The sequence below is a fragment of the Falco cherrug genome, chromosome 7 (assembly GCF_023634085.1).
Source record: "Falco cherrug isolate bFalChe1 chromosome 7, bFalChe1.pri, whole genome shotgun sequence".
In the NCBI taxonomy this organism is placed as follows: Eukaryota; Metazoa; Chordata; class Aves; order Falconiformes; family Falconidae; genus Falco; species Falco cherrug.
This window is the reverse complement of record NC_073703.1, coordinates 7,019,997-7,035,928: the sequence shown is the minus strand read 5'-3', so window position 1 is coordinate 7,035,928 and position 15,932 is coordinate 7,019,997. Positions and strand designations below refer to the sequence as shown.

The window sequence follows — 15,932 nt, the reverse complement described above, 5'->3', positions numbered from 1 at the left end:
GTCAGAGGAGACACCTGGCCCGGGACGGATGCTAGGAGCTGTTAACGGCTGCACTGTACTGGTTTTCACTGGTGACCCCGATAACCCAAGGCGGCTCAAGGCACAGAGGGCAATAAAGAAAATTCTTTACACCCTTTCTATGCTCAGAGCTTCCTTCAGTTAAACAACAACATCAATCCCTATTCCCAGTTACATCATGACTTAATTTTTCCATCTGAAGTAGCTAACCGTCGCTTCAAGAAAAATGTAAAAAATTGCCTGTTTTGTGAATGAAAACTTCAAAGCCTTGGGCAGAGAAACAAACCCCTTCTAACACAAGGATGATGGCTCACTGGTATTCCACTAAAATAGCAACAGCTATTTGTGTGGAGTATGTCTATAACAAATATGTGGGTATAAAAATGCTGCCTTGCAAACACCGCTCTTTTCGACCTTGCCTTTACAGCTTTGGAGGCACTGGCTGCTTTCACAGCCAAGTTTGCCACCGCTATGGAAAACAGGCTGCACATGCAAGCCAGCTGAAGTCATACAGACTGAAAAGGGCTAGGGCTGCGGCTGCTACCACTGTAAAAATGTTATTTGGAAACCATCTTCTTAGAGAGCTGTATAAGGAATCAAAAATCCACGGTAGAGATGAAGGCTTGATGCTTTCCCATTTTTTAGCAATGACTAATACAAAAAATCCTCTTATCTCAAAATAAAACATTTCTGCCCCTTACAAAGGCATATAAGCAGGCAGGGCAGGATGGCCTTATATAGCTGGCCTAGTAATGTCCTCTTCACCACTGTATCTACAGACTTTCTTGCACTGTGCTCTCATAACCTCAAGCAATGTGGATGCAGAACTATGCCAAAGCTTTTCTGTTCCCCGGCTGCAAGGCAGAGGGATGTCCCTCTTGATTTCATCAGAAGAGTTGTGTGAGAACAGCACAGAGACAAGGCCAAACTCAAAAAAGAAAACTACAAGTAACCACTTTAACGCTCAATAAGCCAGGCCAGAACTAGTTTTGTAATTAATCTAACGGAGGTAACTGACATGCAAGAAATACAAGTTTTTCAGTGTTTAAGGGAACATAGAAGCACGTTTTAGTTCAGAATGCCACAAACCATTTTTTCTGCAGATTTGTCCCTTATGTACAGCTGTTTGCTGTCTAACAAGGGTTGAGTTTGTAACTGCAGTTTTCTTCTAGGAAAGATATTGGGTCTCTCTAAGATATCCAGCTGTCTATTTGCATAAACTTTGAAGGAATCCAATAATCCAAAAAACATAGCATGGTTTCTGTTATCAAACCATAATTAAATACAGGTAGAAAGGAATATTTCTATTTCGTTGAGATGCTTCACAGCATTAACTGCCTCAGATAAAAGGACAGAGTCAGCTCAATTAAGTTTTTGCATCTTGACCTCAAAATAAATACCATTTTTCAATAGCACAACTTGTTTCACCTTAACTAGCAAAATATACCTGTCAATGCTCATGCCAAATCTAGAGAGACATTCTCCAAAGTCCTTTTCTAAATGCTTTTTGCTAAATGTTTTATCTACACCACACTGCACACTTCATGACAAAAGACCTTGTGAAAATGTTACTACTTCAGCCAAACACGACCTAAATGGCAGTTTTCTTTATAGCTTTTTCCCACATGAGTTTTCTCTACAAGGTAAAAGCAGATGATGGCAGCACCAGACTTACACTGTCTCGCTGTTTCAGTTGAGCATGACAGTATTTCATTGTGTCATAATACAATTCCAGATCAGCTTCATATGGTTTTCTTAATCCAAAAAAACCAGCGTTCAAGTATAGCTGAACTCACATCTAGACAACCCTGAAGAACTTGGACTACAAGCTTTCTAGAGTATTTAAAGATCTCATCACTCACCTCTCCTCTCCTTTTTTGGTATGTGCCTACAAAGTCCAGTGAGAAAAGGCAGCTTTCACTCGAAACACAGGAATTTCTAGAGTTCCACACCATCTTAGGGCTTCAGTTTTTGGGACAGCTCATTTCTCATTTACTATCAAGCAAAACATCAGACACAGGCAAAAAAAAAAAATGTTCTAGCTGAAGTTTTGATATTCTGACCTATGACCTTTGGCGTGACAACAACAGGTAGCAAGCACATTTAAACATCTCCATACTTTGTAGATCCCTATTGAAAATGCTGACATGGAAGTTCATGAAAACATTAAGAAAATCTAAGTAAATCTATCGAAGTTATTAGCATCTGTTTGATGCTTCACACATCTTCCTGCAGAAGCAAAACTGCTTACCTTTAAACAAATGAACCTTCTCAAAATCTTGAAAATTAAATAACCCCAATACAAGTGTAAGCCTTGAAGGATCAATAGCTGCCCATTGAATAGAAAATATGCTATGACAGGAGTTGTGGAGTAGTATGTAGGCTGATACAGTGTGGCACGAAGAATCCTAAAAAAAATAAAGGTCACTGTAATGATGCAAGATATCTACTCGATGCTATTTACAACTACTTCTAATTTCACATTCAAAATTTATTATTTTCACAAAACACTAAAAAGCTCTGCAAAGGTGACAGATTAAGACAAGTCCTGTCTTAACTAGATATGCATCTCTATTGAAATTTAGACTTCGGATGAGAAATTAGAGTCTTGCATGAAAGTAATCTAAATAAGGTTAGAAAAAAATCCCATTTTTTCTCTGTGTGGTCTAGATACCTTGCAACTCAGAGCTTGTCTATGTCATTTTTTTTTAATGCAAATTGTTTCTAATCTGAAATCCACACTCCAAAGAAAATCCTACAGGCTTTGCAACAGGGCTTTTTGTTAATTAACATATGTTTTGTCCATCTTCAAACTTCACTACTTTATATTATATTTGGGGCTTTTTGAGTCCCTTTAATCTCATCATGTTTTGCTTCCAAGCTCAGGAACAAGAAACTCAATGAAGCAAAATGATTGGAGATCACTTGTGTAGTTAATAAAAAAATAACAATAAAGTAAAAGACATCAGCATTTCTGAAAGAAAATAGCACAGGAAATTAAACCCTTGTGTTGATCAATGTTCAGAACTATTAATTTAACCAGCCTGAGTCTCTAAGGGTTTGTCCACATGCAGGGAAGCGCATGAAGGCAAACTAGAGCAAGTCAACAAAACGGTGAATGCGAAACACATTAAACACTTTTAAAAAGCTAAACATATTAAGCATTAAGCACACTAAGCACCTGTGTGGATACTCCAAAGCAGATTAAATCTCAGCACTCCAAAATCATGCAATTAAACATTTCGGCTGACTGCATTGAATAATAAACATTAAATATATTACAATATATTTAGCAAATTATGATTTATTTGCAATGACTTCATAAATTAGTTGCTTTACCTTAACTTTTCTGAATGCTCTTCGTGTAAGAGAGTGAGGAGAGGCACTGCCCAAGAACTAAGTAGCAAAAAGAAGGCTCTACAAAAAATTAACTACCATCATACAGGAATTACCCTGTACTCTGTAGATAGAGCAGGAGGGATGGAATGAAAGGAAAATATTTCTCCTAGTTATGTAGCTCAATCCCCTTAAAAATGCAGGACTCATAGCGCTTAACTACAATTGACAAAAGTAAGTGAAATAATACATAAATGCCTCTATGTTAGCATATTTTCAAGAAGCTCATTTAAAATTATTTTTACTTAAATTTTTAAAGAAAATGACAGGTTTTGTCAACTCTTCTCACTGGCCTTTAGTAGCCAACAATAAGTTCTGCTTCTGTTCTTTAAAGTACAATCCATTCCTTTCCTTTTCCCATCACAAGCAATACTAACCTCTCAAAGGAAATGGGAATGAAATAAAAGCCTGTGACTACATTAAATATCACTTACCAGAAGGGGAACAGGATGATTCTTGTGATGAAGAATGCGATAGAAAAGATGATAAAGAGCACATTGCAGGTTTTCTCCCAGTGAGCGTAGTTAAACATTTTGGCTGCCTGCATTGAATAAAAAACATTAAAGACGTTACAAATATTCTCTGAAATAGAGTTCCCTTCTGCATTTTCATAAATAAAGACTCATCTTCCACCTACGCAGGAAGAAAATTTCCTCCCTGTTTGACAGGTAGAGCAATCATTTTACTGATACCTAATAAAGCAGTATCAAAACAGATTCTTTGTTTATATTTCTCCTTTCATCTTAAAGGACAGGACTCTGCATCAAAGGCCTAAAGAACAGCTCTCCAATCAAAATGTGTCATGAAAACACAAAGTGCTCTTGACAACAGAGGCAATCCCTCATTCTTCTACCAGACTCAAAACGGGCTGAATCGAAGTGAAGCTGCTAGGCACACCTGCGCACTCAGGAGCGGCGGTGACTCCTTATACACAGGCAGTCTGGTGCATGCATGTTACTGACCCTTCTCTGTGCCTAATTCAGCTTCTTTTTTCTCCTTTTAGAGCGGTGGATATCCTAGCATTGGTCTCTATCCCACTAATAAAGATTATAATTCCTGCTTCTCCCCTAGCTGAACATGCTTCATTTAGGAATCACCCTGGACACTGTTGAATGAAGCAGTTGTTCAACAGCAAACAAAGCTTCAGGTGCTGAGCCTAAGTTTTAAACAGCAGTTTGATGAACTTTGGGGGATTTTTTTTGAGTGGCAGGGCTGATTTAAGTTATTCTGGTACGCAATTTCAGCTTCCATCTGAGTGCTGCCCTACCGGTTGTCAGCTCAACTGATTGTAGTTGGACCGCCAATCAGTTCAGGGTTAAAAGTAACCCAGAAAAAAACCAACCCCGTGTGTAAACATTTAATCTGGACCAATCCCAACCGCATGACCCCACAACCAGTTGTTCCAGTACAATGGATAGAGTATCAAGAGCAGAAATAAACAGCGGCAGACAACAACCTACAAGGGCTGCTCACTCTGGCACTACCACCGAAACAGGTGATGAAACTACACTCTCAATCTTGGTGTTAGAAACTCAGGATAACTACTGAAGGAAACACAGCATGTGTTTGTCTTCCCCGAAACCCAGCAGCAAGTCTCTATGACCACAGTACTGTGTGCAGAATAGGACATGTAATGTTAAACATTTCTAACCATTGATACTTAGTTCAGGGAAGGAACTTCCCCTTCAATCCAGGGGAAGAACCTTTTCTTCTGCCAGTAGATACCTGTGATATCATGTACAGGCACAGCTTGAGTGTCTCCAGCCAGAACTTTATAGTGTAGATTTATCCCTTGGGTCAAACACAGGGGTGTGAATGCTGACAAAATTAAGCCAGTTTGGAGAAGTAGCCAAAATTCTGGCTGCTAAATTTGCTTGAGAATTGGTATCATGACAAGCTGTTCACAGGCTAGCCAACTTGGTCTAATTCTAACAGTGAAACAAGTATAATCCATGGAGGCAGCTGTATTTCCAGTCCCCGTTCTGCACTTGAAAACTTCTCTTCTGCCTTTTCTCATAATGGATTCTGTAACAGAGCATCAGCTTAAATTATCTAGAAGCATTTTTTTTTGTCTTAGAATTTATGAATCTGTGAAGTCCTGTTCTGTGGGGATAGGGAGGGATCGTATGAAACTTGTGGCAAAAAGATTAAAACATCACTGAACATAACCTGGGCAACAGGGAAAAAACCCACCCAGAACACCACACCAACCAAAACACCCAAGACAAAAAAAAAAAAAAAAAAAGGCAAAAAAAAAGTGAAGGGCAGGGTTACCTCAAGCCAGAAATCTGCAGTATCATGCACAAACATCACCAGTGTTCCAAGACGCACGTAATTGCCACACCAAGAGCCACTCATCAACCCAATGGCTGCCAAGTGATGAACGACATGAGCCAGAAAATCCTGTGGAGAGGGGAAAACAAAAACAATTAGGGGAAAAAAAAAAAAAAAAAAAAAAAAAAAGGTAGAGCCAAGCAAGTAGTATAGCCCTTGAGAGTCTCTGAATGCATGAAGTGACAAGCAAGAGCTGTCGCACACCGAGCTGCCCCGGCAGGCAGGAGCGTGGCTGCGGGGCGCGGGGCGGGTGTGCCAGGGACGGGCTCCTGCTGCCCTCGTGTGGCTGCACCAAATCGCTTCGGCACATCCGCCTCCGCCTCACCCAAGCCCAGGCTCTAGCACCAACCAGGACCACTTGCCTTCCTTTTGTTGTCAATCCCAAGTGTAAATAAGAGAGACCAGTAAAAACTAATCTCAGACATGTAGTACCAATATTGGGATGGCAGCAGAGTCTGGAATGAAGAAAAACACAGTTAATTCTTAGAATAGCAAAAAGCGAATGCCAACTAAAATTACTTCTTTTTTCCTTTCCTCACTTCTTTTGCTCCTCTGCTGAGTCTTGCTTAAGAAATTAAACTAAACTAAATCCCCGTTCTGGGCTTCATTAAGAAATATCTTCTGGGAGCCAAATACTCTAACCTTTACTCAGACTAAACTCCCAGTTTCTGCAGTTCCTCCCCCACCTCTGAATTTCAGCGTGCTTTTTTCCATGTTTTTGTCAGAGAACTACATGCAGACTACTTCTGCATTTAATTACAAACAACTGCAAATAAACGAAGTCCTCCATTTTGGTGAACAATTAACATATCAAACATTCACACATTCCATGAATAAAATGTCAGCTATTTATGCTAACATCCTATGCATCTGCTTAGAGCTAGATGCTGAGCTTGGCTGCTCCCTTGGTTTAAATTGGTTTCCCAGCGGGCAGGCAGTAGGCTTGGTTATCAGGTCCCATGAATAAGAGGAGCAGGGAAAACCCAGCCAGGAGGCAGGATTCTTTTTATTCTTGGCCCCTGACTAGGGCAGGTATAAGAAGGCAGTGTGATGGCCAAAGATTTATAAAAATAGGAGGGGAGGGGCACGCAAAAACCACTGGCAGGTGGGCAGAAGGCAGCTTGCTTGGCGTCATTTGTTATGGGACTGTTAGTAAACTATTTTAGGAAGAAACAAAAGCCTCGTGACCCTTGGTAACAACCAGAGTACTGAGCAGAGATCCCCAGAGCAGGGACTCGCATTATGCCAAACCAAACCGGTGCAGCTCTCCCTCCACCCGTGCCACTGAGCAATAGGGCCCAGCAGCACACAGCACTCGGGCTGCTCAGCACAACCCTCTGCGTAATGCTGTTCTGCAGCGCCTCGTCATCGCATCAAGCATCGTCAGGCCTGGCACAACCTTCGGGGTTCTGCACTGAAACCTGTAACACAGGTAGCATCTGCTGTGCGCAGGAGTAACCTGGGATAGGTGAAAATAATAGTGGTCTGGCTGGAGGGCTGAGTTGCAGCAGAGGCAGATCATGGAGAAGTCCTGCAGCTCAGCAGGAGGTAGGGAAGAAGGGCAAGAGGCTTTGGTGCCACACCTCTCTAGGTGGTGCCTGTTGCTGGGAGGGAGAAGGGCTCCTATGGATTACCCCTTCCAATGGGGAAATACCCGGAATGCCCCAAGGGCAATGGCCCAGTGCCAAAAGGCTCACCTGAAATGGGTAGCCAACCCACGTCTGCCATATGTCGTAAAACCAAGGTTTCTGGGGAAGACAGATGATTCAGAGATTTAGCAGCTGAACAACAGTAAGTCATCTTAACTCAAAATCTTCGATACTTAAAATTTCTTTAAGTGGACCAGGCTAAGAAGCTATAGGCTTGATAACTGTTCTCCACCAATTTCTAAAGGGATCTTACATCTCAGATTTATTATATTGGTCCCAGCTTTTTGGCTTCTTTTCAGGACACCTGAAACGTTCCAGTTCATCGTTTCATCATCCAAAGCAGTGGGTGTGTGTTTTATTACCACAATTACTCAAGATATGTTGCCACAGTGATTAGATTTTGCTGTGTTTACCAGCCACACACACCACTGGTTCATGATGATAAACAGTGTTTGGGGAGAAGAGCCAGATGAACGTAGACACGCTGAGAATTGTTCTGCTGCTCAGGAGAAGCATTAATGACACCCCAGGCAGTGTTCATATAGTTACAAACAGCACTCTCTCTGTTCTTCCCAACTTCTGACTCAGCAGCAACACCTCAGTAAATAGCCATGAAATACACCATTGTTGTGGCCCCCAAAGTGCCGGCAGAAAAGGTTTATGGCCTCCTTTGAGAAAAAACATGGCTGTGTGATGCATTTGTAGGTGTTAACAAGGCATGCTGTAAAACCATCTGTGTGACTTCTTAAAACTTGCCCTAAAAATACTGATTACTCAAATTACCATAGAAGTTCAAAAGATAATTAAAAAATTAAGGAAAACCTCAGTGCATATCGCAGCCTATCATCTAGATTATGTACATAAAAGATCTGAACTCAAAGAGCCACTGAAACCAGTGGTTTCAAGAAGATCTAGAAATCAGTCCTTATTTCGTTAAAAATATAAGAATATCAATCCTTCAAAGAATTAACTTACATCATACAGAAATATAAATCCAGCAATGGAGGATGTAAGATAGAATGAAAATCGCCAGCTGCAAAATTAAAATGAAACAATAAGAACAAAGCATGAATTTTTTTATAGATTTTGTCCTGAGCCAGAATTTCTGCAAATCATTGTATATCACAGGCAATCTTCACATAAATGTGCCTTCAAACTCTATGTTATGGGTTGTTACATATTAACAATATCTGAATTTATTAATAATTAAATACTTGGGCTTTCAGTAATTGCTAAAGTAGTAGATTATTTTACATTTTCACAATACAGATATCTTGGTTGTGGTTACAGCAGTAATTTTCCAGCCAGGCATGAGCTGATCAAAAGAACAGTCACAGCAACCATAGTAAATACCCTAAAAATTAATGTTTGATAACATCAACCTTTCCTGCCTTATCAGTTCCTCTACAATATTCACACTAGGCTAAGAACATCGCTCAGTTCCGTGACTACAGAAGGTCTTTCAGCCACATGGCATATACTTCCCAATGTGATCAAACACTGTAAGCTCCAGCACAGACTTGTTTCAATTGCTGGGTTAATTTCTTTTGATGTCTCTTAATACTTATTGTTGAAAACAGAGGAGACCTATGAAACTTTAACAACTATTGGATTAGTTTATGTCTTAGTACAGAGATCTGAATTAACTATAAACCTCAATCTTTGACTAGGTTTGCCAGCATTTAGCCCAATCTAAGCTTTTTGCGTCTTAAAGGATAACCGTCAAGGCAGACAAAATGGTCAGGTTTTCACCACCAATCTGGTAGGTCAGCAAAGGGAAAAAAGGTCTCGCGTATCTTTGTGAACTATGTTGTTGCTCATATATGTCAGAGCAGAATGCTGTGATTTGGAGCCAGCAATCAGCGTTGTAATGACTCTGGAGCCTGTGTGGGAGGTATTGTCCCTGGGACTGGGTGCGGCTGGAGACTCAGCCAGAGATTTCCCACTCCCACCTCTACAGGTGGAAAGGAAGAAGTTTTCCATTGCTCTTCCCCTTGGCAGGAACAAGCCTGACCTTTCCCAGAGCAGCTCTTCAAGATCAGTAGCAAAACACCGTGAGACTTCACATGCTAAGAAAGGTCATGATCACAGGGACAGGCACATGGCCCCAAACCCAGTGAGAAAATTCTATAGAACAAGAGGCATCCCCGAGAACAGCAGCAGCCAGCCTCCCAGAAAACCTAAACTTGCTAAAAAGGAAGAGAGAGTGTCTCAAAAACCCCCACTATAGTAATGGATTGAGAGATGTACAAAAGTGAGATTGTGGTCTCTGGCAGACATTAATGAAGTGCCATATAAGAGAAGATGATAAGAACCTGTCTGGTAAAAGCAGCCCCTCCTCTCCAAGCCCCATGTTACTTGGAGGCTGATCTGCCATGTGAAAGAAGGAGACGTTCAAAGACTGAGCCAGTGTTTTACCAGAGTAACAAACAAACCAAAGATAAGGACATGGAATAGCAGAGGCTAGACAGGACAGTATGTCTCATGCCTGTGAAGGAAATCAAGAAAACAATTTTAAAATTGGCACTTGATACACAGTTAATAAACAATTGTTGTACTTTTCAACTTTAAAGCATCTTTCCTCAGGTGATTTGAAAATAACACTTTGGAACATCCACTGATTCAAAGGTATAAGGTGGAAATGAAGAAAGCAAATGGAAGGGGAGAGTGGAACCCACAAGTAACACCTGGCTCAGAGTTAGGCAAGAGATGGTAGGAAAAACACCAGTGTGGCATGGGACAGACTTTACATGGGGGCTGATTCTGCCCTCACGCCTCTTGTTTCAAGGAAGGGAGGTGCAAGTAGTCCAGTGGATATAGTGGGACTGATTCTGTGTTGATTGAAAAGTGTAAGCAGTTTTCTGAATTGGATTCAAAGCACAGAGCACCTAATGACTGCTACTGCTCCCCAGTCCTACAAATACACATTGAACACACCTGGCAATAAACACGCAGTGCTTCAGATGAACTCATTATATGTGCAAGACTGCCAGAGTACTACCTCATTCTGCATTTAGCCAAACTTCTTTATGAATTCAGCAAACAAAACCTGAAGTAAACCTCATCCAAATTCACCAAATTTTACCCAAGTGCCTTTTAAGCTCTGAACCTGGCCACCAGGGAAAGCACTGAACAACAGCTACGCAAAGGGATTTTCTGATTTAACTTCAGGAGCCTTTTCTCTTCAGCTGAGTCTAACGCAGAGAATTTAGTAAGTGAAGTTAAAGGCTGGCAAGTCTTTTAAGGCAGGGAAGGTTTCAGGCAAAGGGCTTTCCAAACCTCAGCGTTGCTTAATTGGGAACATTAATAGCTTAAGTATGGTTTAGGTCTGGCTCATCAGATTTCCTTGTGATTCAGAAAAGTGATCCTGGAGATTGCAGCCTTTCAGAAGTTTCATAATGTTCATAACACTGACTACTAGCATGGAATAACTCTCTTCCTCATCTTTTGCCTTGAGAATTATATCCAATTAAATTCACTGACAAAGAGCAGAGCAAGGTTCACAAAATTGCACAAGAGAAACCTGTTTGCTTCATTTTCACTCAAGCTGCCAAGCAAGTTTTAATTTCAGCCTTTAGCTGTGTATTACTAGAGATATGCATCCATGGCAGGCAGGTCTTCTATCAATAGCAGGAAATCTTATTGTCACTTGTAAAACAAAATTAACTGATCAACAGAACAACGGCAGAAATAAACCATCGATGCCGGTTTGCCAGGAAAGTTCACTCAACTCAGCCAGGCTTCAGAGAGACACATCTATGTCTATCAACTGGATTTATGCCCAACAGAAGACATCATCACATTTATTCACACTGAAAATAAGCTTGACAAAAATAATCCTGACAAAGTACTCAACTTTGAGCTTTGTAGCTGTACTTTTAACCCTCACTCCTTAAACTAATCCACAAAAAAGAGGTTAAATATTATAATCATGTGAATTTTTGCCAATGTAAGCATGGTAGGCAAAATTCAAATACACAGGACATTAGGAAAATTGTTTACAATGGTACAGTTAATTTCAGTGTCCAGAAGGGATGAGCAAACCCATGCCTGTTTGGGGACTTTACAATTTGTAGGAGACTTTGGATAACACAGGAACAGTTAAATAGTAAAATGTTCAGGTATGGGAAAGTTCACGCACGTTTGTGAAAAATCAGATGCTTCAGTGCTTTTCCAGTTGTCAATCATATGCAAGAGGTTTTGAAACTTTTTACATATTCATTGTTATCACTTGAAATCGCTCACTCCCATCAGCCTATTTGAGCTCATGTTTTGCACAGTACCCCATGTTCAAGCTGTGACACCTATCATTTAGTTAAGAAGCCATGACTCCTGCTCTTGAACAGACTTCTTCACACACAATAGCATCCCAAATTGACAGCATGGATACATACATAAACAAAGTGAGTAAGCATTTTTGTTCCCCTGTGGTTATTGGCAGACTGAAAAATATTTTCCTGTTCTCTGAATGTTTTCATTAAGCACTATGTAACAGGATACTAAAAATAAGTCCATTATTACACAATGAAGAAAATTGTACAATATTTTTAAGGGTTCCTTTTCAAGAGAAACTGTTAATCTAATCTTTTAAAGTCACACCATTTTGAGAAATGCTACTAGGTCCTTTCAATTTGTGTACGCACAAACCAAAACCCTCATCAGACAGACCCAGCTTTCTGGAAATCAGTCCCCCTTCAAAGGCACCTAAGGACTTCAATAATTTTTTTCAAAACAGTAAACCCCATAATAACCAAAAGTATTCTCTTTTCTTACAAAGCTTCCTGGAATTTCCGAAGCACTGTTGGGATCTCAAGGTTTCGCCGTCTCCTAAACCACTTTTCCACCAAACGTACAGTACAGTTGCACTTTTTGGCAAGGCCTTGAATCTCTGACTGCAAAAAATGGAACAGTGTTAGCAACAAGATGCAATCCAATGTCATTTTCATTTATTTTGCAGTTCAGAGATCAGCTTCCCATTGTTGCAAGGTCCAAGGTCCTCATTTAAAAATATTATTAATATTAGCTATCTAGGGGGGTTTACCTTGCAGGCTTCCTCGTTTAATTTTTGACTGACACTCACAGAAACCCTGGGTTTTCAAGTCACTAAATTTATATAAATAATGCTGGCGTGAAACTAGCACGGTTTGAGGATCTGTGTACTTGTCCATCTACTCTGCTGGCTTCAGATAGTTTCAAAGACACAACTCTACTGCTAAGAAAGAGGGTTGGAGGGGCAAGTGCCATGTACCAATACACATAGACACTGTATCTAATACTTCACCTAATTATATTTGTCTACATTTAAATGAGTCTCCCAGGCTAGACAAGGGCCTGGAATTAAGGTGACCTGAGCTCTAGTCTCAAATCCAATGTACTTCTGTGGTACAGGGCAAGTCAACTAATCTTACTGAGCAAAATCCAGACTGCCTCCTTCTGACACCTGAAAATAATTCAGGGCTAGAGCACTGCCTGGATATGCATCTAGCCCTTCAAATGCGACAGTCAGGTGTCTCTGCTTTATGTGTCCTCTGACGGCAAAGCGGTTCTGTCATGCAGCCACTCATGTGCCAAGCACAAGGCAGGGGACTCCTGCATTTCTGGGTGCTCAGTGCTCCAGGTGCAGCAGCCTGTAGGCTTCCTCCCTCTCCTCCATCCCCAGGTGTGGAAGGTGCGGGCTGACCTCCACTGGGGCTGCTGCAGGAAGAGAGGTAGTGTTTGACTCATCCCTGGAGAAGTTCTTTCCCTTCGAGGCTAGCATGCAAATAGTGGTTAGCAGCAGCGTGGCCTCCACCAAGGTAAGTTCAGTTCAGTTTGTCTCATACCCTCAGAGAAAGCTCTGGTATGTGAGCAAAGGCACCTCAGCTGCTGGGGAGGGCAGGGTGCAAGCAGCCTCTGTGTTCAGCCTATCCTTCTGGCTGGGGAGCTCTCTACTTGCCATGCAGGAATGCTGGTTTGTTTTTTTTTTTTTTTTTTTTTTGACAGACAATGGAGCCTAGATGCCCTCAATCCCCAGCCAGGCCTCTGCATGCTTTCTCAGACACACTTGTTCCCAAGCTGGACACCTAAAGGAGGCGGCCTGAATCTTTCCGATGTAGTGATGAGTATAAAAATGCTGGGCTTCCTTTCCCAGATTAATCGTCAAACTGTACTCATGCAGAAGGAAGATACAAACAGAGATTGGGATACTTGCCCAGGTAGAGAAGAGCTCGTATGTGAACACCAATACATCTATTCCTGATGATATCAGGCAAAAGACACAGTAAGAGAATAGCAGAGTTAGGGATAGAAAGCAAAGTTTTACGTATCAATAATTATCAAAATCCCTCATTACTAGAAAGCACATATTTCTTCTCAGAAACAGCGTAGGAACATTGCAATTGTTTGGTAACTGTAGTTAGGTAAGTGAGCTTTCTGAAGCTGCATTCACAGCAAAGTACCTGTTTCCCACCAACAAGGCAAGCTGCCTCATTTTTTGAGATGGTAAACACGGGCTATTATTTTTTTCTTGTTCAACTTTAAAAACAAAAAACAAGGTAATAGGAAGATTGCTTTTCTTTCTCACATAAGCCTGGATTAAGAACAGAGCAACATAACAGAACAAAGGGCTTCCATGCCAGCGTTACAATATTATTGCTTGCAATAAATATGATATCACTTTCCAACAACAGATGTCAGCTAGCTGATGTTTTCTCCAGGCACAATGAGTTAAGGATGGAACACTGATCTTCACTGGAAATATTAACAACAGTCTAGCCTAGACCAGCATGCCAGAAAATTAAACATCTTAAACATATTTTCTGTTTTGGAAGCCATATACCCTTGTCAGCAGAAAAGCAACAAAACCCCAAATAAATTAACTCATCTGTCAATCAGCTGGCACTCATCCCATGATGTCATTGCTGATAGCTGATTGAAACAGTAAGACTTGGGATTTTCCAAAACCAAAACTAGTTTAAATGAATGAGAATCCTTACTTGGGATGGATGTTTCGAGCACTCCCGGAAATAACTCTCTAAAACAGGATTAGGCTGTGGCTTCACACGTCTTACATTCTTTATACCTAAGGCTTTTGCTAGAGGTCTAGCAACATATCTGAAAAGACATACCATGAAAAACTTTTAAAATACAACAGTTACATGACCTTAGCTATTCTCAAGCCAGGATTTGAAGAAAATAAACCTGAAGCAATTTAATCTGCCATGGGATATGACAGTGCACTGTGAGACAGAGAAATCTCCCCCTAGCTAATCCTAGAAAGAACCATAGCATATTAGTGGTTTTGCAAAAAAGCAGACCCAAGCACTCAAGTTTATGGTCATGAAATCCTATAAAACTAAAGGAAAGGTGCTGATTTTTGCATCCTTACGTTTTTCAGAGTTAAGGGAGAGTGAAACAAGTACAGATGCTCTCTTCATGTGAGCCGAAAGATTTCTACTGGGATACTTTCTCCTAGTGGCAGATAGTCACCTAGCACAGGGCTACCACCACCATTCAGTTTGCAGCCTCTACCTTGTGGCGCACAACAACCCCCCCAGAAAAAGAAGCCTCTTTCTCTTCTGTTTGCCAATACAAATTGTTGCAGAACATAACAAATGTTTAGCTCTTCTACTTGGGCAGGCTTTTCTGAAAAAGCCCCTCTCATTCCTGCTGATATCAGTAATTGATTCTCTATTACTCATAGCAGTGGTCAGTTTTCCTCATTCATGGGCAGATTCATTGCAGGCCAGATGTGCGGGCTAATTATTCACACAAGCAATTTCCAATAGCAGCACAGTGAGACACAGCTGGGCAAGCATTTACTCAGGAGACACTGTGAATGGTTATAAACATATGATCCAAATTACTTTTGATCTTTAACATGAATGATCTTATCTGGTTCTGTTTTAAGTCTGTCCAACTTATGACATTCCAAATTTCCTCATTCTGTCCTGAAATAATTATAAAAAACTACTAATCACATTCTTTAGAGGGAAAAAAAAAAAAAAAAAAGAAGTCAAGCAAAAAAGGCACAAATAAATAAATCAAAGGACTGCAAATCTTGATATATTTGTGGCTTTCTTCTGCGGAGCCAACCTCTGCCTGTCCCATAAGATTCCAGCTGCAGAAGCAATCCATCTTTCAGTGCCAAAGTGAGAATGAAAAGGAATCAGAGTTACTAGATCTGCATAAAAAGTTCACACGAAACTGAGGTCCCTCCAGTCTGCCTAGTTTTGCTACAGCTACACACCTAGGATTTATCAGCCTCATACACATGTGCCAGTGGAGGACCAAACAAAAGGAGGGGTTTGGTTTGGAGGACAAACGCCTCTGCCCTTCCACCAAAGGAGAAAAAGCAAAAGGAAACACAAATGGTTTTGTATTAATTGTATCTCCAGCAAAGGGAGATAATTAGAGTTATAAAAATGCTGTTCTAGAAAAGCTAGATTAAAATATTTTCCTTCTAGATCAGACCACAGCCACGTGCTACTAATAATGAAAATATTTCCCAATTTTTTTCACCTGCCATATTATCTGCACTAGATCTTTCTAGCAAAC

General features: G+C 40.7%; 1 protein-coding gene across 1 annotated transcript in view; it reads right to left on the bottom strand.

The window, feature by feature from the left end:
• The window catches only part of CERS3 (ceramide synthase 3), a 38,556-nt gene that overhangs the window by 21,049 nt on the left and 1,575 nt on the right, over positions 1-15,932 (bottom strand). Inside the window, exons 2-9 of the mRNA XM_027800261.2 lie at positions 14,372-14,489; positions 12,171-12,289; positions 8,373-8,430; positions 7,446-7,496; positions 6,111-6,203; positions 5,689-5,817; positions 3,849-3,955; positions 2,270-2,426 (exon numbers count right to left, since the gene is read on the bottom strand). Coding sequence (XP_027656062.2) covers positions 2,270-2,426; positions 3,849-3,955; positions 5,689-5,817; positions 6,111-6,203; positions 7,446-7,496; positions 8,373-8,430; positions 12,171-12,289; positions 14,372-14,489 — 832 coding nt within the window. The remainder of the gene's footprint in view (positions 1-2,269; positions 2,427-3,848; positions 3,956-5,688; positions 5,818-6,110; positions 6,204-7,445; positions 7,497-8,372; positions 8,431-12,170; positions 12,290-14,371; positions 14,490-15,932) is intronic.